Source organism: Pelophylax lessonae (genome assembly GCF_965119305.1).
Source record: "Pelophylax lessonae genome assembly, chromosome: 7".
Lineage (NCBI taxonomy): Eukaryota > Metazoa > Chordata > Amphibia > Anura > Ranidae > Pelophylax > Pelophylax lessonae.
Window position 1 is genome coordinate 299514301 of NC_138774.1, and position 27460 is coordinate 299541760.

Sequence of the window (27460 nt, forward strand, 5' to 3'; positions counted from 1 at the left end):
GGGTTAGGTGAACAATGGTGGATTGGTTTGTGTGTTTGGGGAACAGGTGGATTGGATGAAGGGTTTGTGGACATTGGTGGATGGGATGGAGGGTTTGGTGGACAATGGTGGATGGGATGGAGGGTTTGTGGACAATGGTGGATTGGATGGAGGGTTTGGTGAACAATGGTGGATGAGATGGAGGATTTGGTGGACAATAGTGGATGGGATGGAGGGTTTGGTGGACAATTGTGGGGTTGGATGGAGGGTTAGGAGAATAATGATGGATTGGATGGAGGGTTTGTGGACATTGGTGGATTGGATGGAGGGTTTGGTGGACAATGGTGGATGAGATGGAGGATTTGGTGGACAATAGTGGATGGGATGGAGGGTTTGGTGGACAATAGTGGATGAGATGGAGGGTTTGGTGGACAATGGTGGATGAGATGGAGGATTTGTGGACAATGGTGGATTGGATGGAAGATTTGGTGGACAATAGTGGATTGGATGGAAGGTTGAGTGGACAATGGTGAATGGGATGGAGGGTTTGGTGGACAATAGTGGATTGGATGGAAGGTTGAGTGGACAATGGTGAATGGGATGGAGGGTTTGGTGGACATCGGTGGATTGGATGGAGGGTTTGGTGAACAATGGTGGATAGGATGGAGGGTTTGGTGGACACCGGTGGATTGGATGGAGGGTTTGGTGAACAATGGTGGATTGGATGGAGGATTTGGTGGACAATGGTGGCTTGGGTGGAAGGTTTGGTGGACAGTGGTGAATTTGGTTAGGTGGATAATGATGGATTTGATGGGGGATTATGTGAATAATGATGGGTTGGATGAAGGGTTTAGTGGACAATGGTGTATTGGATTGAGGGTTTGATGAACAATGGTGGATTGGATGGAGTATTTGATGGACAGGTGGATTGGATGGAGGGTTTGTGGACAATGGTGGAAGGGATGGAGGGTTTGGTGGACAATGGTGGATGGGATGGAGGGTTTGGTGGACAATGGTGGATGGGATGGAGGGTTTGGTGGACAATGGTGGATGGGATGGAGGGTTTGGTGGACAATGGTGGATTGGATTGAGGGTTTGATGAACAATGGTTAATGGGAGGGAGGGTTTGATGGACAATGATGGATTGGATGGAGGGTTTGTGGACAATGGTGGATGGGATGGAGGGTTTGGTGGACAATGGTGGATTGGATTGAGGGTTTGATGAACAATGGTTAATGGGAGGGAGGGTTTGATGGACAATGATGGATTGGATGGAGGGTTTGGTGGATAATGGTGGATTGGATGGAGGGTTTGGTGGACAATGGTGAATTTGATGGAGAGTTAGGTGGTTAATGATGGATTTGAGGGGGGGGGGGTGTTTATCCAGAGAGTAATGTCTTTTGAGCACCATCAGGAGAACCTTCAGCAAAAACCAAGTGTATGCTCATCTATGATCATATTTCCATTATCTGTTACTTTTTTAAAGCATAACTGTACCCCCTACTTTCTAGTCATCATCCCCCCACCCCCTCCATTGGCTGTATTTTTTTGCTTTTTTTATACTTACCTTTTTCAGATGTCTTAGGGTCAGTCAGTTCTTCTTCAGCTATGGGTGAGATGTCCTCAATGAGATGCAATGACATCAGTACCCCTCCTTGTATTAGTGTGCTGCTCGGGGGCCGGTCTATGACTCCTTGCACTTACAGTATGTCCTCAGTCTTCTAGATTGAATAAAGGCTCGGCCTCATTCATTCTGTAGGACTGAGGACATCTAGTGGCAGAAAGGAATGACTGTGGAGGACAGCATTAGATAGGAGGAAAGTATTGCAGCCAGACCTGCCTTTTTTTTAACACCTCCAGGAGTATTATTTTCTGAAAACAAAGAAAGGTGAGCTATAAATACTCACTTCATCTCCTCACAGCAAACAATTTTGGCATACTTGTCCAATGAGTACAGCACGACATCTGTAACCTGTTCCACTGTAAGAACAACCAAAATGTCATTAAGGTTTTTATTTCATGTAGAAGAAAGTATAATGCAATATATATATATATATATATATATAGAGTGTGGTTCATATATACAAGTCCAAAATATGACCTGTAGAAGTACATTGCCCCCCCTCCCGGCAATGTCTAGGCCAGTGCTGTATTTGGGTTTTGTGCTGCCCTAGGCAAGACTAAAATTGGGCACAACCCCCCCCCCCCCCATGTAAATTTGCCCCACTCCTTTTTTAACGGATGTGACTCCCTCCAAAATATAAGGACTACAAGTCACAGCATGAACCCCTGAGATCTCACGAGAGGGGGGGGGTGAGAGGGGGTGGAAGAAAGAGAGGGGGTGGGTGAGGGAGGGAGAGAGGGGGTGGGTTAGGGAGGGGGAGAGAGAGGGGGAATAAGAGAGAGGGGGTGGGTGAGGGAAGGAGAGAGAGAGGGGGGGTGGGTGAGGGAGGGAGGGAGGGAGAGAGAGAGGGGGGACGAAAGAGAAGAGTGGTGAGAAAGAGAGGGGGGATGAGAGAGAGAGGGGGCATGAGAGAGAGAGGGGGGCGAGGGGGGATGAGAGAGTGGAGGGATGAGAGAGAGAGGGGGGGATGAGATGGGGGATGAGAGAGAAGGGGGATGAGAGTGAGAGTGAGAGAGAGGGGGGATGAGAGAGAGAGAGCGAGAGAGAGGGGGGATGAGAGGGGGGATGAGAGAGAGAGAGAGAGGGGGATGATAGAGAGAGAGGGGGGATGATAGAGAGGGAGAGGGGGTGAGAGAGAGAGAGAGGGAGCGAGAGAGGAGCGGTGAGAGAGAGAGGGGGCGAGAGAGAGAGAAAGAGAGAGGGGCTGAGTGAGTAAGGGGGGGGGGGTGACAGAGGTTGCTCTAGCAACCAGTGGCCAATAGAGTCTCAGGTGGAGAGGGGTGGATTTTTTGCTGCCCCCCTGCAAAGTGCCGCCCTAGGCCTGGGCCTTGTTAGCCTAGGCCAAAATACAGAACTGGCCTAGGCATAGACACTTGTTCACAGCTCAAGGGAGCGGCTTTCTAATGATAAAACATAGGAGCTTCTCTTCTAACATACTTCTGGGAAGGCTTTCCTACTACATGTTGGAGGGTGTCTGTTGGAAATTTTTGTGAGGTCAGGGACTGATGTTGGATGACCTGGCTTGGCCCTCATTCGGTGCCAAAAAAGATCTGGCTCACTATTGGCATTCCAATTCATCCCAAAGGTGTTCAGTAGGGGTGAGGTCAGGGCTCTGTGCATAACAATCAAGTTCCTACACCCATCACACCTATAGGGTCTTTTTAGGCAATTTATTCTGAAACCATGGCCGTTAATATGGAGTTTTCTCCCCCCTCACCCCCATTAATATAGAGTTGATCCCCTTCGTGGCTTTACCATCCTCCACTCTTCTAGGAAGGCTTCCTGTAAGATTTTGAAGGGTGTCTGTGGGAATTTGTGCCCATTTTTGAGGTCAGGTACTGATGTTGGGTGAAAAGACCTGGCTCACCATTGGCGTTCCAATTCATCCCAAAGGTGTTCAGTAGGGATGAGGTCAAGGCAAGACCCATCGCACCTATATGGTCTTGTTGGGCAATTTATTCCAAAACCATGGCCATTAATATGGAGTTGTTAAGCCCCCCCCCCTGCCAATAATATGAAGTTTACCCCCTTTAACATCCTCCACTCTTCTGGGAAGGCTTTTGAAGATTTTGGAGGGTGTCTGTGAAATTTGTAAGGTCAGTACTAATGTTGGATGAGAAGACCTGACTCACATTCGGCATTCCCATTAATCCCAAAGGTGTTCAGTAGGGATGAGGTCAGGGCTCTATGCAGAACACTCAAGTTCCTACACCCATCACACATATATGATATTGTTGGACATCCCATACCAAACACCATGGGCATTAATATGGAGTTGCCCTTTGTTGTAGCTAGAACATCCTTCAGTCTTCTGGGAAGATTTTGGTGCGTGTCTGTGGGAATCTGTGCCCATTTCTGGTACTAATGTTGGATGAGAAGACCTGGCTCACCATTGGTGTTCCGATTCATCCCAAAGGTGATCAGTAGGGAGGAGGTCAGGGCTCTGTGTGGAGCACTCGAGTTCCTCCAAATCAAACTAGTCAAACCAAGTCTTTATGGAGCTGGCTCCACTCTTCTTGGATGGCTTCCTACAACATTTTTGGGAGTGTCTGTGGGAATTAGTAACCAATTGTGAGGTCAGGTACTGATCCTGGATGAGAGGACCTGGCTCTCTTGTTGGGCCCAAAGTTTGGTGCCAAAAAAACAGCCCTTGGTCAAAATCAGGGATCCATTTCTTCCCAAAGGTGATCAGTAGGGATGATGTCAGAGCTCTGTGCAGGACACTCAAGTCCCTCCAAATCAAACTAGTCAAACCATGTCTTTATGGAGCTGGCTCCACTCTTCTTGGATGGCTTCATACAACATTTTAGGGAGTGTCTGTGGGAATTTGTACCCAATTGTGAGTTCAGCTACTGATCCTGGATGAGAGGACATAGCTCTCTTGCTGGGTCCAAAAAAACAACCCTTGGTCAAGATCGGGGATCCATTTCATCCCAAAGGTGATCAGTAGGGTTGAGGTCAGGGCTCTGTGCAGGACATTTGAGTTCCTTCACACCAAACTGGTCACACCGTGTCTTTATGTAGCTGGCTTTGTAGATGGGGGGGGGCAGTCATGCTGGAACAGAAAAGGGTCTTCACCAAACTGTTACCACAAGGTTGGAAGAGCACAATTGTCTACAATGTCTTTGTATGATGGAGTATTACCAGGATGCTTCACTGGAGACACCTGAACTCCACCATTTGGAGGGGGGAGGTCCACTTTTGGTCATATAGTTTATTTTCTTGGTACAAGCTTCCTTGAACAACAAATAAAAATGTTCCTATATATTTAGGGTAACCAAAATACGCCCTGTCATTCTATATCATACTCCAATGCTTTGTTATTGGCAGCTACAATATTGGCAAGTAACCCGCTCGGTAAGTTCTCCTTCAGTTCTTTACACACAGTGGTCACCTACCTGTGATCTTGATCTTTTTCACAATCTTATTGGTTGAGTTGTTGATTTTCACATTGACAGTGATGGGTTCCCCGTGGTAATGTATCTGTAAAGAAGGAAAATAGAATATGAATATATATAGAAAGCAAAATAAGAATGACTAAATATGTGGTTTATGACCCCATAGGGCAGGGGTTTCCAAACATTCTACGCAAAGGGCAGTTTACTGTCTTTCAGGCTTTTAGGGGGGCTGGACTGTGGCCAGTGGGAGTAAAAAAAATACCCCAACATCAGTGCCCCAACATTGGTTTAAATGGGAGCAATAGTGCCCCATTGTTGGTATCAATGGGAAAATAGTGCCCCATTAATGGTGCCAGCAGAGGGAATGGTGCCTCATCATTGGTGTCAGCAGAGGGAATGGTGCCCCGTCATTGGTGTTAGTGGGAGGAATAGTGCCCCATTAATGGTGCCAGCAGAGGGAATGGTGCCCCATCATTGGTGTCAGCAGAGGGAATGGTGCCCCATCATTGGTATCAGTGGGAGGAATATTGCCCCATCATTGGTGTCAGCAGAGGGAATGGTGCCCCATCATTGGTGTCAGTGGGAGGAATAGTGCCCCATCATTGGTATCAGTGGGAGTAATAGTGCCCCATCATTGGTGTCAGTGGGAGGAATAGTGCCCCATCATTGGTATCAGTGGGAGTAATAGTGTGCCATCATTGGTATCAGTGGGAGTAATAGTGTGCCATCATTGGTGTCAGTGGGAGTAATAGTGCCTCATCTTTGGTGTCAGCAGAGGGAATGATGCCCCATGATTGGTGTCAGTGGGAGGAATAGTGCCTCGTCATTGGTGTCAGTGGGAGGAATAGTGCCTCATCATTGGTGTCAGCAGAGGGAATGGTGCCCCGTCATTGGTGTCAGTTGGAGGAATAGTGCCCCATCATTGGTGTCAGCAGAAGGAATGGTGCCCCATCATTGGTGTCAGCAGAGTGAATGGTGCCCCATTAATGGTGTCAGTAGAGGGAATGGTGCCCCATTAATGGTGTCAGCAGAGGGAATGGTGCCCCATCATTGGTGTCAGCAGAAGGAATGGTGCCCCATCATTGGTGTCATAAGAGAGAATGGTGCCCCATCATTGGTGTCAGCAGAGAGAATGGTGCCCCATCATTGGTGTCAGCAGAGAGAATGGTGCCCCATCATTGGTGTCAGCAGAGAGAATGGTGCCCCATCATTGGTGTCAATTGGTGGAATACTGCGACATGGGCCAGATTAAGGCAAGCAAAGAGTCACATCCTGCTCCCGGGCCGCAGTTTGGAGACCAAGCTAAATAGTGCTGAACAGTACAAGTCATGCTTAGGTGACCTGGAGGCCGCTTTGGAATGCCGTAAGAGACCCATTTCCTGTATTAAGTACATAAAGGTTCAGTCAATGGAGCCAGTATTTGGCATAACTGAGATTTTTTCGATAAGCTGTATTTACCCAGATTGGAGCAATTCAATTATTTAGAAATGTAGCGAAATTTCACATTTCTGGATCGTGGTCCTAAATACCTGAAGGCGCTCCGGGTAAAACAGTCTAAGGGCAGTAGGGTAAGAGTGGGCGGAACGAAAAAACATTAAAACCAAATCCATGTTTCACACTTTTCCATTTTTTTTTTTTTTTTATAGCCCTCGGGCAGTTTTTTGCTTGGAAATGCCTTAAAATACCTTCTTATCCCAGAGAAAATGCTGCTTCCTGCCCTCACACTGCAGTGCTCTGTGTGGGCAGAGCTGAGTACTAGCCACGCCCCTCACTACCTTCAGTGTCCTCACATAGACTTGTATTGCAGAGAAGGGGAGGGGCCACGTCTGACCAGACTGAAGGTGTGTCTGACCAGAGAGGAGATGTTTCCCACCAGAGAAAGGTGAGGCGTGTCAGACCAGGGAGGGGGTGTGTCAGATCAAAGAGGGTCTAAGGGTCAAAAAGGGTCTAAATAAGCCCAAAGTGAGTGCAGCTCAGGAGAGCGCCACCTAAAGAGAGTGTCACTCAGGAAAGCGCCACTTAGGGCTCGTTCACACTTGTGGCGCTCTCTGAAGAGCGATCCGCATGCAGATTGCTCTTCAGAGAACATTTGACAGGCAGTAAGGAGGCCTTATATCGCCTCCACACCACCTGCTTTAACCACTTGATCACCGCACTAGCAAACTGCATTGCACGTGGTTGCTGGGTGTCATTAAAGAGAGCGCTACATAAGAGAGCAACACACACAAGAGTACCACTCAAAGAGAGCGCCACTCAAGAGAGTGCCATGCAAGAAAGTGTCACTCAAGAGAGTGTCACCAAAGAGAGCAACACACACAAGAGTACCATTGAAAGAGAGCGCCACTAAAGAGGGCGCCACTTATGGAGAGAGTCACTAACAAGAGCAAAACACACAAGAGTACCACTCAAAAAGAGCGCCATGTAAGAGTGCCGCTAAAGAAAGCAAAACACAGAAAATTACCACTAAAAGAGAGCACCACTAAAGAGAGCCCCACTAAAGAGAACGCCACTAAAGAGAGCCCAACTATAGAGAGCCCCACTATAGAGAGCGCCACTAAAGAGAGCCCCACTATAGAGAGCGCCACTATAGAGAGCGCCACTATAGAGAGCGCCACTAAAGAGAGCCCCACTAAAGAGAGCCCCACTATAGAGAGCCCCACTATAGAGAGCCCCACTATAGAGAGCCCCACTATAGAGAGCGCCACTAAAGAGAGCACCACTAAAGAGAGCCCCGCTAAAGAGAGCCCCACTAAAGAGAGCCCCACTATAGAGAGCCCCACTGTAGAGAGGGCCACTATAGAGAGCGCCACTAAAGAGCGTGCCACTATAGAGAGCCGCACTAAAGAGACCCACACTAAAGAGAGCACCACTAAAGAGCGCACCGCTAAAGAAACCCCCACTAAAGAGAGCACAGCTAAAGAGACCCCCAGTAAAGAGAGCGCCACTAAATAGAGCGCCACTAAAGAGAGCTCACTAAAGAGAGCGCCACACAAGAGAGCTCCTCTCCGCTGCACTCATTGCCGCGATTCCTCTCCAGGCCCAGCAGTCTCCATAGAGCTGTCTGTCCCAAAACTAAGGCCACCCCCCCATATCTGGGTCCAGTGCTCTTCTGTTCCCCAATCCTCCTCAATGTTGGAAATTCCGGGCTGCAGGAAAAAAGAAGGAAAGACAATGACCTCATGATACAACCAATCATAGGAGAGGGGGTGTCACCTCCTTGTTTAGGGACGCCTCCAGTTGCAGTGGCTTGTCTGACATCATGAACTGGCGGGTGATCTCGGCATGCGGGGCGGCCCCTGTGGTCTCCGGGGCGAACTGCACTTTTCTTATAATGAGGCGCGCTGCGTTCCTGGGAAGAACAGAACAATATTATTATCCAACCGCTAAATAAAATGCATTCCCATCATTGTCAGTCCATTCCCATCATTATCAGTCAATTCCCATCATTATCAGTCCATTCCCATCATTGTCAGTCCATTCCCATCATTGTCAGTCCATTCCCATCGTTGTCAGTCCATTCCCATCGTTGTCAGTCCATTCCCATCATTGTCAGTCCATTCCCATCATTGTCAGTCCATTCCTATCATTGTCAGTCCATTCCTATCATTGTCAGTCCATTCCCATCATTGTCAGTCCATTCCCATCACTGTCAGTCCATTCCCATCATTGTCAGTCCATTCCCATCATTGTCAGTCCATTCCCATCATTGTCAGTCCATTCCCATCATTGTCAGTCCATTCATATCATTGTCAGTCCATTCCCATCGTTGTCAGTCCATTCCCATCATTGTCAGTCCATTCCCATCATTGTCAGTCCATTCCTATCATTGTCAGTCCATTCCTATCATTGTCAGTCCATTCCTATCATTGTCAGTCCATTCCCATCGTTGTCAGTCCATTCCCATCATTGTCAGTCCATTCCCATCATTGTCAGTCCATTCCCATCGTTGTCAGTCCATTCCCATCGTTGTCAGTCCATTCCCATCATTGTCAGTCCATTCCCATCATTGTCAGTCCATTCATATCATTGTCAGTCCATTCATATCATTGTCAGTCCATTCCCATCATTGTCAGTCCATTCCCATCATTGTCAGTCCATTCCCATCATTGTCAGTCCATTCCCATTGTTGTCAGTCCATTCCCATCATTGTAAGTCCATTCCCATCATTGTAAGTCCATTCCCATCATTGTCAGTCCATTCCCATCATTGTCAGTCCATTCCCATCATTGTCAGTCCATTCCCATCATTGTAAGTCCATTCCCATCATTGTCAGTCCATTCCCATTGTTGTCAGTCCATTCCCATCGTTGTCAGTCCATTCCCATTGTTGTCAGTCCATTCCCATCATTGTAAGTCCATTCCCATCATTGTCAGTCCATTCCCATCATTGTCAGTCCATTCCCATCATTGTCAGTCCATTCATATCATTGTCAGTCCATTCCCATCATTGTCAGTCCATTCCCATCATTGTCAGTCCATTCCCATCATTGTCAGTCCATTCCCATCGTTGTCAGTCCATTCCCATCGTTGTCAGTCCATTCCCATCATTGTCAGTCCATTCCCATCATTGTCAGTCCATTCCTATCATTGTCAGTCCATTCCTATCATTGTCAGTCCATTCCCATTGTTGTCAGTCCATTCCCATCGTTGTCAGTCCATTCCCATCATTGTCAGTCCATTCCCATCATTGTCAGTCCATTCCCATCGTTGTCAGTCCATTCCCATCGTTGTCAGTCCATTCCCATTATTGTCAGTCCATTTCTATCGTTGTCAGTCCATTCCCATCATTGTCAGTCCATTCCCATCATTGTCAGTCCATTCCCATCATCGTCAGTCCATTCCCATCATCGTCAGTCCATTCCCATCGTCGTCAGTCCATTCCCATCATTGTCAGTCCATTCCCATCATTGTCAGTCCATTCCCATCATTGTCAGTCCATTCCCATCATTGTCAGTCCATTCATATCATTGTCAGTCCATTCCCATCATTGTCAGTCCATTCCCATCATTGTCAGTCCATTCCTATCATTGTCAGTCCATTCCCATCATTGTCAGTCCATTCCCATCATTGTCAGTCCATTCCCATCATTGTCAGTCCATTCCCATTGTTGTCAGTCCATTCCTCTCATCGTCAGTCCATTCCCATTGTTGTCAGTCTATTCCCATCATTGTAAGTCCATTCCCATCATTGTCAGTCCATTCCCATTGTTGTCAGTCCATTCCCATCATTGTAAGTCCATTCCCATCATTGTCAGTCCATTCCCATCATTGTCAGTCCATTCATATCATTGTCAGTCCATTCCCATCATTGTCAGTCCATTCCCATCATTGTCAGTCCATTCCCATCATTGTCAGTCCATTCCCATCATTGTCAGTCCATTCCCATCATTGTCAGTCCATTCATATCATTGTCAGTCCATTCCCATCATTGTCAGTCCATTCCCATCATTGTCAGTCCATTCCCATCATTGTCAGTCCATTCCCATCATTGTCAGTCCATTCCCATTATTGTCAGTCCATTTCTATCGTTGTCAGTCCATTCCCATCATTGTCAGTCCATTCCCATCATTGTCAGTCCATTCCCATCATCGTCAGTCCATTCCCATCATCGTCAGTCCATTCCCATCGTCGTCAGTCCATTCCCATCATTGTCAGTCCATTCCCATCATTGTCAGTCCATTCCCATCATTGTCAGTCCATTCCCATCATTGTCAGTCCATTCATATCATTGTCAGTCCATTCCCATCATTGTCAGTCCATTCCCATCATTGTCAGTCCATTCCTATCATTGTCAGTCCATTCCCATCATTGTCAGTCCATTCCCATCATTGTCAGTCCATTCCCATCATTGTCAGTCCATTCCCATTGTTGTCAGTCCATTCCTCTCATCGTCAGTCCATTCCCATTGTTGTCAGTCTATTCCCATCATTGTAAGTCCATTCCCATCATTGTCAGTCCATTCCCATTGTTGTCAGTCCATTCCCATCATTGTAAGTCCATTCCCATCATTGTCAGTCCATTCCCATCATTGTCAGTCCATTCATATCATTGTCAGTCCATTCCCATCATTGTCAGTCCATTCCCATCATTGTCAGTCCATTCCCATCATTGTCAGTCCATTCCCATCATTGTCAGTCCATTCCCATCATTGTCAGTCCATTCATATCATTGTCAGTCCATTCCCATCATTGTCAGTCCATTCCCATCATTGTCAGTCCATTCCCATCATTGTCAGTCCATTCCCATCATTGTCAGTCCATTCCCATCATTGTCAGTCCATTCCCATCATTGTCAGTCCATTCCCATCATTGTCAGTCCATTCCCATCATTGTCAGTCCATTACTATCATTGTCAGTCCATTACTATCATTGTCAGTCCATTCCCATCATTGTCAGTCCATGATATTATTACAGTCCAGCAGCTGAATGCGATTACCAGACTCACACATGCCACCTACTGACTGAAAAGGGTAACTACCCAATAAATAACAATAAATAACAGAGAATACACTCCTGAATTTTATTACACACACGGATTTCTAGTTATATGACATTTGTTGCACGAACATTAGAAGCATTGGTGCAAGCTGAACAAAATGTCTCTGTATTTGTTCTAATAGATTATTTCCTGTCAGTCCATTCCCATCATTGTCAGTCCATTGCCATCATTGTCAGTCCATTCCCATCATTGTCAGTCCATTCCCATCATTGTCAGTCCATTCCCATCATTGTAAGTCCATTCCCATCATTGTCAGTCCATTCCCATTGTTGTCAGTCCATTCCCATTGTTGTCAGTCCATTCCCATCATTGTAAGTCCATTCCCATCATTGTCAGTCCATTCCCATCATTGTCAGTCCATTCCCATCATTGTCAGTCCATTCCCATCATTGTAAGTCCATTCCCATCATTGTCAGTCCATTCCCATTGTTGTCAGTCCATTCCCATTGTTGTCAGTCCATTCCCATCATTGTCAGTCCATTCCCATCATTGTCAGTCCATTCCCATCATTGTCAGTCCATTCCCATCATTGTCAGTCCATTCATATCATTGTCAGTCCATTCCCATTGTCGTCAGTCCATTCATATCATTGTCAGTCCATTCCCATCATTGTCAGTCCATTCCCATCATTGTCAGTCCATTCCCATCATTGTCAGTCCATTCCCATCATTGTCAGTCCATGCCTATCATTGTCAGTCCATTCCCATCTTTGTCAGTCCATTCCCATCATTGTCAGTCCATTCCCATCTTTGTCAGTCCATTCCCATCTTTGTCAGTCCATTCCCATCATTGTCAGTCCATTCCCATCATTGTCAGTCCATTACTATCATTGTCAGTCCATTCCTATCATTGTCAGTCCATTCCCATCATTGTCAGTCCATTCCCATCATTGTCAGTCCATTCCCATCGTTGTCAGTCCATGATATTATTACAGTCCAGCAGCTGAATGCGATTACCAGACTCACACATGCCACCTACTGACTGAAAAGGGTAACTACCCAATAAATAACAATAAATAACAGAGAATACACTCCTGAATTTTATTACACACATGGTTTTCTAGTTATATAACATTTGTTGCACGAACATTAGAAGCATTGGTGCAAGCTGAACAAAATGTCTCTGTATTTGTTCTAATAGATTATTTCCTGTCAGTCCATTCCCATCATTGTCAGTCCATTCCCATCATTGTCAGTCCATTCCCATCATTGTCAGTCCATTCCCATCGTTGTCAGTCCATTCCCATCGTTGTCAGTCCATTCCCATCATTGTCAGTCCATTCCCATCATTAATAGTCCATTCCCATCATTGTCAGTCCATTCCTATCATTGTCAGTCCATTCCTATCATTGCCAGTCCATTCCCATCATTGTCAGTCCATTCCCATCATTGTCAGTCCATTCCCATCATTGTCAGTCCATTCCTATGATTGTCAGTCCATTCCCATCATTGTCAGTCCATTCCTATCATTGCCAGTCCATTCCCATCATTGTCAGTCCATTCCCATCATTGTCAGTCCATTCCCATCATTGTCAGTCCATTCCCATCATTGATAGTCCATGATATTATTCCAGTCCAGCAGCTGTATGCGATTACCAGACTCACACATGCCACCTACTGACTGAAAAGGGTAACTACCCAATAAATAACAATAAATACCTAGATAATATCCTCCTGAATTATATTACACACACAGATTTCTAGTTATATAATATTTGTTGCACGAACATTTGAAGCATTGGTGCAAGCTGAACAAAATGTCTTTGTATTTGTTCTAATAGATTATTTCCTGTACCATCGGCTCCATCTAGTGGCTAAAATGCATTACAGTTTTCTGAATTCCCTCTAACAGAAAATATGGCACATTTTGGCCACTAGATGGCGCTTGATGGTCCAGGGATGAATCTATTAGAACCAATACGGGGAAAGTTCATTCAGATTGCATGAATGTTCCTGACATTCGTCCAACGAATGTTTTATAAATAGACATTATATAGAAGGAAGCTATGTGTGAGAGCTCTATGGGCTCCCTTTACCAGAAGCTTTGCAGGGTTTATATTTTAGTGTTTTCTTACTTTTTTGAAACTTTTTCTTCCACATCATCTCCCCAGAAACCTTTCACCTCGAAGTCCACTCCGCAGGCCTGCAAGAGAAGGTCAAAGTTCATTCTAGCAAGTGAGAGAGCGTGTAAGCTCATTGGTCTGCTGCTTCTCCTTTACTGTCCAATCACAGGCTGGGGGGACAGAGAGGCGGTCCTTTTCTAAGAAGCATAAATAGTCGGAGGAGAGAGCAGAGAAATGACCTACAGGAGGGGGCGGATACAAGACCAGTCACCCTGCACAGGGAGAGAGAGAGAGCAAAGCTATGGGAGGGGACCAAGAGACCCCACCCACTGTTGGCTGCCTGTAGAAACTATAGGAGGGGGCGGAGACAAGACCAGTTACCCGGCACAGGGAGAGAGAGCAGAGCTATGGGAGGGGACCAGAAGACCCCCACCCACTGCAGGCTGCCTGTAGAATCTATAGGAGGGGGCGGAAACAAGACCAGTCACACGGCACAGGGGAAGAGAGCAGTAGAAGCGGTCTTTAGTACAGATTGCTGCACAGAAATACACAAAGCTCACCGAGGTGTCCATGTATAAAATATTCGCTGTGTGGATGTCGCATGAAACACGGAAAAGCGAATATTTGCCATTTTGATTGTTTCCTAATGTTGTCATCTCCATCTAGTGGCCATAATGCGGTGTTTACTGAAATGCCTCAATCAAAAAATAAAATACCACATTTTGGCCACTAGATGGAGCTGACAGTCATGGTATTACAATAATATGATCTACCTTTCCAGAATCCTCTGGTCCGGGTTGCAGGGTCACAGAACAGGGCAGGTTCGTTGCCATCTGGAAAATAAAGAAATAAATAAGATTTCAGACCCCATAACAAACGTCCCCCCCCCCGGCATACAAATGTAAGCGTCTCCTCACACTGAAGCTGAAGGGGAAGGAGTTGGCTCCAAGCTTGGCCTTCAGCTTCTCCTGGAGCGGACTCAGTGCCTTCTTATCCCCTGGCAATGGCGGGTGCACTTGGCATGACTGCACATAGATGTCCTTCCTGAAGCACAACCCGATGAGCTCCATGTCATCCCGCCCATAGCGGAACGCGCAGGTCAGCACCACAAACACTGAATGAGACCGAAGGGAAGAAAAGTTGCGTTAGAAGATGTGCACAAAAAGAGCAAAAATAATTGAACCCCTTCCCACCAGAGTTCTGAACATCTAAGGGGGTGGCGCATCAAGGAATGGCAGTCATGTGTTTGGCTGACAATGTGGTCACATGATAGGAAGCCAACCACCAAGGTCACATGATAGGAAGCCAGCCACCAAGGTCACGTGATAGGAAGCCAGCCACCAAGGTCACGTGATAGGAAGCCACCCACCGAGGTCACATGATAGGAAGCCAGCCGCCAAGGTTACATGATAGGAAGCCAACCAGCAAGGTCACGTGATAGGAAGCCAACCACCAAGGTCACGTGATAGGAAGCCAGCCACCAAGGTCACATGATAGGAAGCCAACCACCAAGGTCACATGGTAGGAAGCCAGCCACCAAGGTCACATGATAGGAAGCCAACCACCAAGGTCACATGATAGGAAGCCAACCACCAACGTCACATGATAGGAAGCCAGGCACCAAGGTCACGTGATAGGAAGCCAGCCACCAAGGTCACATGATAGGAAGCCAGCCACCAAGGTCACATGATAGGAAGCCAACCACCAAGGTCACATGGTAGGAAGCCAGCCACCAAGGTCACATGATAGGAAGCCAACCACCAAGGTCACATGATAGGAAGCCAACCACCAACGTCACATGATAGGAAGCCAGGCACCAAGGTCACATGATAGAAAGCCAGCAATCAAGGTCACATGATAGGAAGCCAACCACCAAGGTCACATGATAGGAAGCCAACCACCAAGGTCACATGATAGGAAGCCAGGCACCAAGGTCACATGATAGAAAGCCAGCAATCAAGGTCACATGATAGGAAGCCAACCACCAAGGTCACATGATAGGAAGCCAACCACCAAGGTCACGTGATAGGAAGCCAATGTGACTGCACATAGATGTCCTTCCTGAAGCACAACCCGATGAGCTCCATGTCATCCCACCCATAGCGGAACGTGCAGGTCAGCGTCACAAACACTGAATGAGACCGAAGGGAAGAAAAGTTGTGTTAAAAGATGTGCGCAAAAAGAGCAAAAATAATTGAATCCCTTCCCACCAGAGTTCTGAACATCTAAGGGGGTGGCGCATCAAGGAACGGCAGTCATGTGTTTGGCTGTCACAGTGGTCACATGATAGGAGGCCAGCCACCAAGGTCACATGATAGGAAGCCAACCACCAAGGTCACATGATAGGAAGCCAACCACCAAGGTCACGTGATAGGAAGCCAGCCACCAAGGTCACAAGATAGGAAGCCAACCACCAAGGTCACATGATAGGAAGCTAATCACCAAGGTCACATGATAGGAAGCCAACCACCAAGGTCACATGATAGGAAGCCAGCCACCTAGGTCACGTGATAGGAAGCCAACCACCAAGGCCACATGATAGGAAGCCAGCCACCAAGGTCACATGATAGGAAGCAAGCCACCAAGGTCACATGATAGGAAGCAAGCCACCAAGGTCACATGACAGGAAGCCAACCACCAAGGTCACGTGATAGGAAGCCAGCCACCAAGGTCACGTGATAGGAAGCCAGCCACCAAGGTCACATGATAGGAAGCCAACCACCAAGGTCACATGATAGGAAGCCAACCACCAATCATTAGTGGGGACTGAGCGCTGCCTTTGACAGCACGGTCTCTGCGCTGGGAATGCGCAGTGGGCATGCTTGCAGTACAGAGACATCAGCCGCCCAATGAGGCGTATGTGCGTCATGTGTGAGTTAAAGCTCACCCTTTTCCCGCCTCACATATATGTTACGTAGGTGGAAAAAGATGAAAGAAATGACTATTTTCCCAAAAAATGGTTAGCTGGTAAAGTGGCGCATTGGGGGTTTGTTTATAAAACATTCACATTTGTCCATCAGATCTCTATGTATCTATTCTATATATATCTATATCTATTCCTTCTGTGCGAATTGGTTACATTTATTTGCCGCTTCCCTCTAGCGTTCTCTAGAATTGTTATGTTGTATCTCTGTATGTATTTCTTGTGTTTCTCGGCTCCATCTAGTGGCCAAAGTGCGGTGTTCTACTACTGCCCATGATAAAAAGGAATTTACATGTATATTTGCTGGGCGAACTGCTATGCAAATTTTGTGTCAGAGTTCATTAATCGACTTTCATCTGAGTTCTACCAAAATCTTTCCCATGTAATCCCTACATGATAATCCCTCACAGCTCCATAGGGGGTCATTGGGAGGGCAGGAGGAGTGCGCTTCCTGACGCCGGTGCCGAGTAATTTCATTCCCTCTGTGCATGGAAACTCGCATTCATATTCCTAACACAGGTTTGGTTCTTAATGTTGGAGGTTAGAAAGCTGACCTACATGTATTTTATTGCATGAGGTATTCTGTGGGTGAGAGGCAACAAAGGGTGTGATCCAGGATCTCTAAGGGGTGTGTTCCAGAATCACCAGGAGGTGTGTTCCAGGATCACTAGGATGTGTGTTCCAGAATCACCAGGAGGTGTGTTCCAGGATCACTAGGAGGTGTGTTACAGAATCACCAGGATGTATGTTCCAGGATCACCAAGAGGTGTGTTCTAGGATCACCAGGAGGTGTGTTCCAGGATCACCAAGAGGTGTGTTCTAGGATCACCAGGAGGTGTGTTCCAGGATCACCAGGAGGTGTGTTCCAGAATCACCAGGAGGTGTGTTCCAGAATCACCAGGAGGTGTGTTCCAGGATCACCAGGAGGTGTGTTCCAGGATCACCAAGAGGTGTGTTCTAGGATCACCAGGAGGTGTGTTCCAGGATCACCAGGAGGTGTGTTCCAGAATCACCAGGAGGTGTGTTCCAGGATCACCAAGAGGTGTGTTCCAGGATCACCAGGAGGTGTGTTCCAGGATCACCAAGAGGTGTGTTCTAGGATCACCAAGAGGTGTGTTCCAGGATCACCAGGAAGTGTGTTCCAGCATCACCAGGAAGTGTGTTCCAGGATCACCAGGAGGTGTGTTCCAGCATCACCAGGAAGTGTGTTCCCCGATCACCAGGAGGTGTGTTCCAGGATCAATAGGAGTTGTGTTTAAGCATCACTATTAGGTGTGTTCCAGGATCACCAGGTGGTGTATTTCAGGATCACCAGGAGGTGTGTTCCAGGATCACCAGGAGGTGTGTTCCAGGATCACCAGGAGGTGTGTTTCAGGATCCACAGGAGCTGTGTTCCAGGATCACCAGGAGATGTGTTCCAGGATCACCAGGAGATGTGTTCCAGGATCACCAGGAAGTGTGTTTCAGCATCACTAGGAGGTGTGTTCCAGGATCACTGGATGTGTTTTCCAAAATTCCAGGATCCCCAGCAGGTGTGTTCCAGGATCACTATGAGGTGTGTTCCAGGATCACCAGGAAGTGTGCTCCAGGAACACCAGGAGGTTTGCTCCAGGTTTACCAGGCAGTGTATTCTCAGATCAACAGAAGGTGTGCTGCAGGATAACAAGAAGGTGTACTCCAGGATCACCAGGTGTGCTCCAGGATCACCAGGAAGTGTAATCCAGGATCACCAGAAGGTGTGCTCCAGGATCACCAGGAAGTGTGTACAGGGTTAACATGAGGCGTCCTCCAGCAGCACAATTGGTGTTTTCCAGGATCACAAGGAGTCGTGTTCTAGGATCACCAGGTGTGCTCCAGGATCACCCAGAGGTGTGTTCCAGAATAACCAAGAGGTGTTTTTTCCAGCATTACCAGGAGGTAGGTTCCAGGATCATTAGCTTATAGATAAAAGGGGAGAGAGGTGAACTTGGATAGGAAAACTCTATTTGTATGAAAAAATTGAACTTTACAGCATGCTATGCTATCTGTGAGGTGCAATCTTCAATTTTGATTACAGTTTACATTTACATGGCAAACATTCTAATTAGTCCAAATCATTTTGTAATGGTACAGTACCTTGTAATGGTGTTTTAACAGCTTTGCATTGATTTGCATCTTTACAGATATGGACAATGTATACTGGACAGGCCCTTAACCAAATACAGTAAAACCTTGGTTTGAGAGTAACTTGGTTTAAGAGCGCTTTGCAAGACAAGCAAAATTTTCAAATAAATTTTGACTTGATATACAAGCGATGTCTTGATATACAAGTAGCCTCAAGACACAGCTGAGTATAAAAGAGAAGAGAGTCGCCTCTAAGTGTAGCAATATGGTTACATTTAATGAAGGTACAACATTTAGCAATTCACATGGTTGTTGATTGGAACAGGCACATCTAAGGATGCAGGCATCAGGGGTAAAGCTGTCCACATAGACCGTCCTCCGCACCGTCATCTACGTCATCCCTTCCATGCTGCCCCTCGCTTTCAGATTGCTTACAGGGTGGTCTTCCCGGTCAGGATTACAGACTAGCAGCCGGCAGTGCAGAAGAGGGTCTATGTGGACAGCTTTACCCCGGATGCCTGCATCCTTAGATGTGCCTGTTTTATTCATCAACCATGTGAGTTGCTAAATGTTGTACTTTCATTAAATGGAACCATATTGCTACCCTGTAGCTCCTGCTGGATTTTGCTTCCAATCCCGTTGTGGAAGCGGCTATTTGTGGATGGACATTGTATGGTTACACAACCTATCCCATTGCTATAATCTTTTTATATGGACTATAAACTGAAGGATTTATGAATAAATGGTTGTGGAACGAATCATCTGAGTTTCCATTATTTCTTATGGGGAAATTCGCTTTGATATAAGAGTGCTTTGGATTACAAGCATGCTTCCGGAACAAATTATGCTCGCAATCCAAGGTTTTACTGTAGTATGCTATAACCGACTGACCGAGAGGCCACTTTAGCTGCCTTGAGTGCCCTCGATGGCGCCTTATATTTTATAGTAGTTAATGATTAAAGCCTAAAGTGTTTTCTTAGCCAGGCACAGAGTGGATCCAGAGTGCCATACATATTTTTCTTCAAATTTTTGCATTCATGGTTTTATATTGGTTGCTTTTTAGATATTTTATCATTATTTTACATAACTCTAGGCTCACATGTATGCATTTGCAGGACTACGTGTAAATCACATCCTTTGCGGAACCTGCAGCAAAATGCGCTGTTGTTAGTAGACAAGCGGGGGTGCCGTTTATTCTTAATGGCATCCCCACTCACTGGAACCCACAGCACGTTTTGCCACGTTGGGAAATTTATCACGCAATGCTGTTTGCCTGTGGCTGCAAGTTTGAAGGGGCAGGGACCTTTTCTCCGCATTTTCCATACGTATAATAGTCCATTCAAATCAATGGGCTGCTGTGCCTGCGCAAAGGTGGCTGTAGGGAAGCTGCAATAGCATGAACCTAGCCTGCAGGGAAGTTGCAACAGCATAGACCTAGCCTGCAGGGAAGCTGCTATAGCATAAACATAGCCTACAGGGAAGCTGCAATAGCATAGACCTAGCCTGCAGGGAAGCTGCAATAGCATAGACCTAGCCTGCAGGGAAGCTGCAATAGCATGAACATAGCCTGAAGGGAATCTGCAACAGCATAGACCTAGCCTGTAGGGAAGCTACAATAGCATAGGCCTAGTCTAGACTTTACTGTCCTATCCTATTGTACCTTGTACCATTTATGTGAATAAAGGAATTTCTCTTCATTGGATCCCATCGTGGTGTGCGACCAATTTCTTCATATATGCTTCTCCCAGTGGCGAGCCGAGGTTCAGTAACCACTTTGGATCGTAGACAGTGACTGGCCTGAGCGGTGTTATCCTTTTTTCACATAGCATGGACCTAGCTTGAAGGGAAGCTGCAATAGCATGGACCTAGCCTGCAGGGAAGCTGCAATCGCATGAACCTAGCCTGAAGGGAAGCTGCAAGAGCATGAACCTAGCCTGCAGGGAAGCTGCAATTGCATAGACTTAGTCTGCAGGGAAGCTGCAATAGCATAGACCTAGCCTGCAGGGAAGCTGCAATAGCATGAACCTAGCCTGCAGGGAAGCTGCAATAGCATGAACCTAGCCTGCAGGGAATCTGCAATAGCATGAACCTAGTCTGCAGGGAAGCTGCAATAGCATAGACCTAGCCTGCAGGGAAGCTGCAATAGCATATACCTAGCCTGCAGGGAAGCTGCAATAGCATAGGCCTAGCCTGCAGGGAAGCTGCAATACCATAGACCTAGCCTGCAGGGAAGCTGCAATAGCATAGACCTAGTCTGCAGGGAAGCTGCAATAGCATAGACCTAGCCTGCATGAAAGCTGCAATAGTAACAAACTAGCCTCCAGGGAAGCTGCAATAGCATGAACCTAGCTGGCAGGGAAGCTGCAATAGCATGGAGCTAGGCTGTAGGGAAGTTGCAAAAAGCATGGACCTAGCCTGAAGAGAAGCTGCAAATAGCATGAACCCAGCCCGCAGGAAAGCTGTAATAGCATGGAACTAGGCTGTAGGGAAGTTGCAAAAAGCATGGACCTAGCCTGCAGGGAAGCTGCAATAGCATAGACCTAGTCTGCAGGGAAGCTGCAATAGCAATAACCTAGCCTTCAGGGAAGCTGCAATAGCATGAACCTAGCTAGCAGGGAAGCTGCAATAGCATGGAGCTAGGCTGTAGGGAAGTTGCAAAAAGCATGGACCTAGCCTAAAGAAAAGCTGCAAATAGCATGAACCCAGCCGGCAGGGAAGCTGCAATAGCATTGAACTAGGCTGTAGGGAAGTTGCAAAAAAGCATGGACCTAGCCTGCAGGGAAGCTGCAATAGCATAGGCCTAGCCTGCAGGGAAGCTGCAATAGCATGGACCCAGCCTGCAGGGAAGCTGCAATAGCATGGACCTAGCCTGTGTAAGATTCTGGTACCTCTGGTACCCTTAATAATTTATTTCCTTCCAAATATGCGTCCCACCTTTTTTACTAGGTGGTACGCATACACCTTTAAGACAGATGATGTCATCGCTGAGAGCCGCAGAGCGGCTATTTCAACCGCCGGCGTTCTCACTCACATCGTTCGTTCAACCTGCCATCAGTGAAGCAGCATACCAGATGTTACTCGCTCCTGTATCTCGCTACCCGAACTTGTTTCATATCTGATCCTGTATCTCGCTACCCGATCACTCTCGGCATGCTGTTTCCACCCTTCACTCAACCTACCTTGTGTATCCACATGCTTTCAAGCCTGTCGGAACCTCCAGCTGGTTACTTCTACCTGGAGCAGACCGGAACCTCGCTACTGATCCCTGTATCTCGCTGCCGGATCTTTCCCTCTCTACTGGACCCCTCTACTACTAACATTTACTAGTGATAAGTACCCCACAGGGGAATCCTCCATAACCTTACTTACACTATCTATCATCTGCACTGTTACATAGATTGCTGGCTCTTGAGTCTACTGCCATCTATCATCTGCACTGTTACATAGATTGCTTGCTCTTAAGTCTACTACCATCTATCATCTGCACGGCTACATAGATTGCTAGCTCTTGAGTCTACTACCATCTATCCTTGCACTGGGTTAGTCTATCCTGTAATTGTCATCTGCTGTCCTTACCACCTGTTACCATACTCGATTACTAACCTATCTGCATTCTACCTAATACCATCTAGTACTCTCCTGAACAAACCTATCAAGTACTTATCATCTCTATCACTGTTCACACCTGTCCCTTCAGCACATCACCTTCATACTGTCATATACATTCTACCACTCCAGGAACATCTTATTGAGTGTGTATATATCTGTATGTTGAAGCTGACAGGCCCACAGTGATGAGTCTGGAGAGTTGGATCTGGTTATTCAACACATCTCTACATGACTACTGAGTGGAGATTTTGCAGCTGCATATCCAGCCTACTACAAAAACGCAGGAGCGTTACAGCCTGCAGGGAAGCTGCAATAGCATGAACCTAGCCGGTCTAAGGGAACCTGATACATAATGGTGATGGTCAGTGAGAAGAATGCTCCTTACATTGGTGGTCAGTGGGAAGAATGTCCCTTACATTGGTGGTCAGTGGGAAGAATGTCTGTTATGCTTGTGGTCACTAAAAAGAGCCCCCCCTTACAGATAGCTAAAAAGATCAATAGTGTTAGTAGGAACTCACCTAAGAAGCAGAACTTGCTCATTGCTCAAGGAACCCCTACCAACCTCTGGCGGAACCCTAGAGTTCCATAGAACCCTGGTTGAGAAACCCTTCTATAGAAGTATAGCCAACTCCCACTCAATGTAATTTGGGTAAAAACCCGTTTTGTTTACCTTTCTTCTCCTTTTGATACTCTGGGTCAATTACAATCATTCCATCTGCAAAAAAATTGAAAATAGGAGGTCAGTCAGAGTTCTGAGAATGGGTTGGAGAGACATTCAATGAAGAAAAAATAGCCACTGACCTACTGGCTCTACAAAGTCTACGTGGTCCACATAGTCCCGCTTTGCCAGATAAACGGTTAACTAGAAGAGGAAAAATAAGTATTTTTTATGACATAGACATAGAGTATTTCGTATGGCCAAAAGTCTCTGAACACCTGACCATAACACCTACAGTATATGAGCTTGTTGGACATTGCATCCCAAAACCACGGACATTAATACAGAGTTCCCCCACAACCCCCCATGGCCATTATATGGAGTTGCCCCCTTTTGTGACTATAACATCCTCTACTCTCCTGGAAAGCCTTTCCACAAGATTTTGGAGGGTGGGAATTTGTGCCCATTGTTGAGGTCAAGTACGGATGTTGGATTTGAGGACCTGGTTTACCATTGGCATTCCAATTCATCCCAAATATGTTCAGTAGGGTTGAGGTCCAGGTTCTGAGTTTTTTGGCCATCCCATTCAAGAACTGGCTCGTAATCTGCACTCAAAGATGTCCAGTAGGGTTGAGGACCGGGTTCTGAGTTTGTTGGACCTCCCATTCAAGAACTGGCTCGTAGTCTGCACTCAAAGATGTTCGGTAGGGTTGAGGTCCAGGTTCTGAGTTTGTTGGACATCCCATTCAAGAACTGGCTCATAATCTGCACTCAAAGATGTTCATTAGGGTTGAGGACCGGGTTCTGAGTTTGTTGGACATCCCATTCAAGAACTGGCTCGTAATCTGCACTCAAAGATGTTCAGTAGGGTTGAGGACCGGGTTCTGAGTTTGTTGGACCTCCCATTCAAGAACTGGCTCGTAGTCTGCACTCAAAGATGTTCAGTAGGGTTGAGGACCAGGTTCTGAGTTTGTTGGACATCCCATTCAAGAACTGGCTCATAGTCTGCACTCAAAGATGTTCAGTAGGGTTGAGGACCGGGTTCTGAGTTTGTTGGACCTCCCATTCAAGAACTGGCTCGTAGTCTGCACTCAAAGATGTTCAGTAGGGTTGAGGACCGGGGTCTGAGTTTGTTGGACATCCCATTCAAGAACTGGCTCGTAATCTGCACTCAAAGATGTTCAGTAGGGTTGAGGACCGGGTTCTGAGTTTGTTGGACATCCCATTCAAGAACTGGCTCGTAATCTGCACTCAAAGATGTTCAGTAGGGTTGAGGTCCAGGTTCTGAGTTTGTTGGACATCCCATTCAAGAACTGGCTCGTAGTCTGCACTCAAAGATGTTCAGTAGTGTTGAGGACCGGGTTCTGAGTTTGTTGGACATCCCATTCAAGAACTGGCTCATAGTCTGCACTCAAAGATGTTCAGTAGGGTTGAGGACCGGGTTCTGAGTTTGTTGGACCTCCCATTCAAGAACTGGCTCGTAGTCTGCACTCAAAGATGTTCAGTAGGGTTGAGGACCGGGTTCTGAGTTTGTTGGACATCCCATTCAAGAACTGGCTCGTGATCTGCACTCAAAGATGTTCAGTAGAGTTGAGATTGTGGTGGTAGGTGAGGAACGCCATGTGTGAAGAGAAAGTCTTGGAAAATTCAGCCGGCCGGTTGGAGAACAATTAACAATTTATTATGATTTGACCTAAGACCTGTCTCATTCCAATTCATCCCAAAGGTGTTCAGTAGGGTTGAGGTCAGGGCTCTGTGCGGGACACTCAAGCTCTTCCACACCAAATGAGATGTTGGTTGAAAAGACCTTACTCATTCCATTTCATCCCAAAGGTGTCATGTAGGGTTAAGAGCATGTACTGATATTGAAGAAGACCCTATACCAAACGTCTTCCAAAAGTAGGGTTGATGTCAGGGCTCTGTGCTGGATACTGGAGTTCCTCCACATCAAACTGGTCACACCATGTATTTATGGAAATATTGGATGAGAAGATCCAACTCATTCTATTTCATTCCAAAGGTGTTCCGTAGGGTTAATGGCATCTACTGATATTGTAGCAGAAGACATTTTACCAAAGGTCTTCCAAAAGTAGGGTTGAGGTCCGGGCTCTGTGCAGGATACTGGTTTTCATCCACACCAAACTGGTCACAACATGTCTTTATGGAGATGTTGGTTGAGAAGACCTAACTCGTTCCATTTCATCCCAAAGGTGTTCTGTAGGTGTCACGGGGTAACGTGGCAGAGCCTGACGTAAGAGGAGTGGCTTACCGGGTAACTGGCATGGCACAGGTTCACCAGAGGCGCGGAGTCTAAGTGTTAGCCGGTTTTCACCAGGGCCCCAGATGGTGGGGATGGACTTGGCTGCTTGCTAACACCAGGTCGCGGCCCCCTGGATTCCCTGGGAGAGCCAGGAACAGGTCCAGGACCAATAGCCGGTAGCAGGTAAACAGATCAGGACGAGACAGGAGGATAGTCAGGACAAGCCAAGGTCAGGGCGGGCAGCAGGTAATCAGAATCCAAAGACAAGCCGGGTCAGGTAAACAGGAACAGCAGATATAACAGGCACAGGAAACAGGAGAGCTGAAGACAACACAGCAATCACCTAGAGCGACAGCTGTGTTTAAATAGGCCCTTTTGGCGCCAATTTGGTAGCTTCGAACTACACTGAGGTAGCCTCGAACTCTGCCGAGGTAGCCTCGAACTTCCACCAAGGTAGCCCCGAACTCTACCAAGGCAGCCTCGAACTCTACCAAGGCAGCCTCAGCGCATGCGCATAGGTGTTCGCTGGTTAGCGACGCCAGTGTGCCTGCGCAGGGTATTGGGTCCCTGACAGTAGGGTTATGGGCATGTACTGATATTATAGCAGAAATCCTTATACCAAAGATCTTCCAAAAGTAGGGTTGAGGTCAGGGCTCTGTGCAAGATACTGGTTTTCATCCACACCAAACTGGTCACACCATGTCTTTATGGAGATATTAGATGAGAAGATCTAACTCATTCTATTTCATCACAAAGGTGTTCTGTAGGGTTAAGGGCATGTACTGATATTGTAGCAGAAGACCTTATACCAGAGGTCTTCCAAAAGTAGAGTTGAGGTCCGGGCTCTGTGCAGGATACTGAGTTTCATCCACGCCAAACTGGTCACACCATGTCTTTAATGGAGATATTGGATAAGAAGATCTAACTCATTACATTTCATCCCAGATGTGTTCTGTAGGGTTAAGGGCATGTACTGATATTGTAACAGAAGACCTTATACCAAAGGTCTTCCAAAAGTAGGGTTGAGGTCAGGGCTCTGTGCAGGATACTGGTTTTCATCCACACCAAACTGGTCACATCATGTATTTACGGAGCTGGCTTTGTACACAGGGGCACAGTCAAGCTAGAACAGAAAAGGGTCTTCACCAAACTGTTACCACAAAGATGGAAGAGCACAATTGTCTACAATGTCTTTGTATGATAAATGATTACCAGGACCCTTTACTGGAGACCCCTGTACCCCATCATTTGAAGAGGGATTCACATACTTTTGTGCATAAAGGAAGGTTTGATGGTCAGGTGTCCACAACGTTTAGGCTTTACAGTATATCTGAGATAAACCTTTACACATAATAACACCCGAGCTTCATGTTGCGGGTGGGTTTTTGAATAGAAATATAGTTCTCACCTTGCCATCGGGGCTGGTTTTCTTAAAGACTCTGAAAGTAGACAATGAAATAAAATAATGAGTGCGCCAAGTTGTGTTCACTTTGAACTATGTGTGGATTGATATCAATGTGAATTGTGATATGAGATCTTGATGGATAATGAGGAATTACTAGAAGGTACGGGATGTTGGTGACACAAAGAACAGTTTACTATCCTAATCTCAGGGAATATCCCGGGAATATGAAGTATATAGACAGGAAGTGGTGTAGATATCATGTAATGGCCACCTGGGTAACCCCGCTGTACTGTCTGATGGGTCCTTACCCACTAGTGCAGACAGGATATCCATCTTCGAAGGACAATCTCCATAGTTGGGTTCAATCACACCGGGATGCGTGCACTGGAACATTCATACATTGCATTTGGCGGCTTATTCATTTTTATTGGCTGCCAATGTTCCTCAACACACAATGAATAGGTCCCACACAGTCCTTCTGTGCTGTAGGGAAATTAGATTCTTGGGTGGGGGGGGGGGGTTAATGTTAGGAGTGGAAATTAGATTTTTGGGTGGGGGGGATTAATGTTAGGAGTGGAAATTTGATTTTTGGGTGTGGGGGGGGGGGGGGGGCTTATGCTAGGAGGGGAAATTTGATTTTTTTGGGTGGGTTGGGGATTTTATGCTAGGGGGGAAATTTGATTATTTTTTTGGGTGGGGGGGGGGATTTATGCTAGGAGGGAAATTTGATTTTTTTGGGTGGGGTGGGGGAATTTATGCTAGGAGGGGAAATTTGATTTTTTTGGGTGGGGGGGATTTATGCTAGGAGGGAAATTCGATTTTTGGGTGCGGGGGACTTGTGCTAGGAGGGGAAATTTAATTTTTGGGTAGGGGGGGATTTGTGCTAGGAGGGGAATTTGATTTTTGGGTGCGGGGGACTTGTGCTAGGAGGGGAAATTTAATT

At 46.6% G+C, this 27460-nt stretch overlaps 1 protein-coding gene across 1 annotated transcript in view; it reads right to left on the bottom strand.

Annotated features, from left to right (window-relative positions):
• Window positions 1–26850, bottom strand: part of ARR3 (arrestin 3) — a gene marked incomplete at its 5' end in the record, with an annotated part of 45203 nt that extends 18353 nt beyond the window's left edge. The window contains 10 exons of the mRNA XM_082263295.1: window positions 1887–1959; window positions 5002–5086; window positions 8215–8350; window positions 13572–13639; window positions 14333–14392; window positions 14477–14673; window positions 22865–22909; window positions 22996–23056; window positions 26521–26607; window positions 26830–26850. Of these exons, the coding sequence (XP_082119421.1) occupies window positions 1887–1959; window positions 5002–5086; window positions 8215–8350; window positions 13572–13639; window positions 14333–14392; window positions 14477–14673; window positions 22865–22909; window positions 22996–23056; window positions 26521–26607; window positions 26830–26850 (833 nt within the window). The remainder of the gene's footprint in view (window positions 1–1886; window positions 1960–5001; window positions 5087–8214; window positions 8351–13571; window positions 13640–14332; window positions 14393–14476; window positions 14674–22864; window positions 22910–22995; window positions 23057–26520; window positions 26608–26829) is intronic.
• Between the last annotated feature and the right edge of the window lie 610 nt (window positions 26851–27460).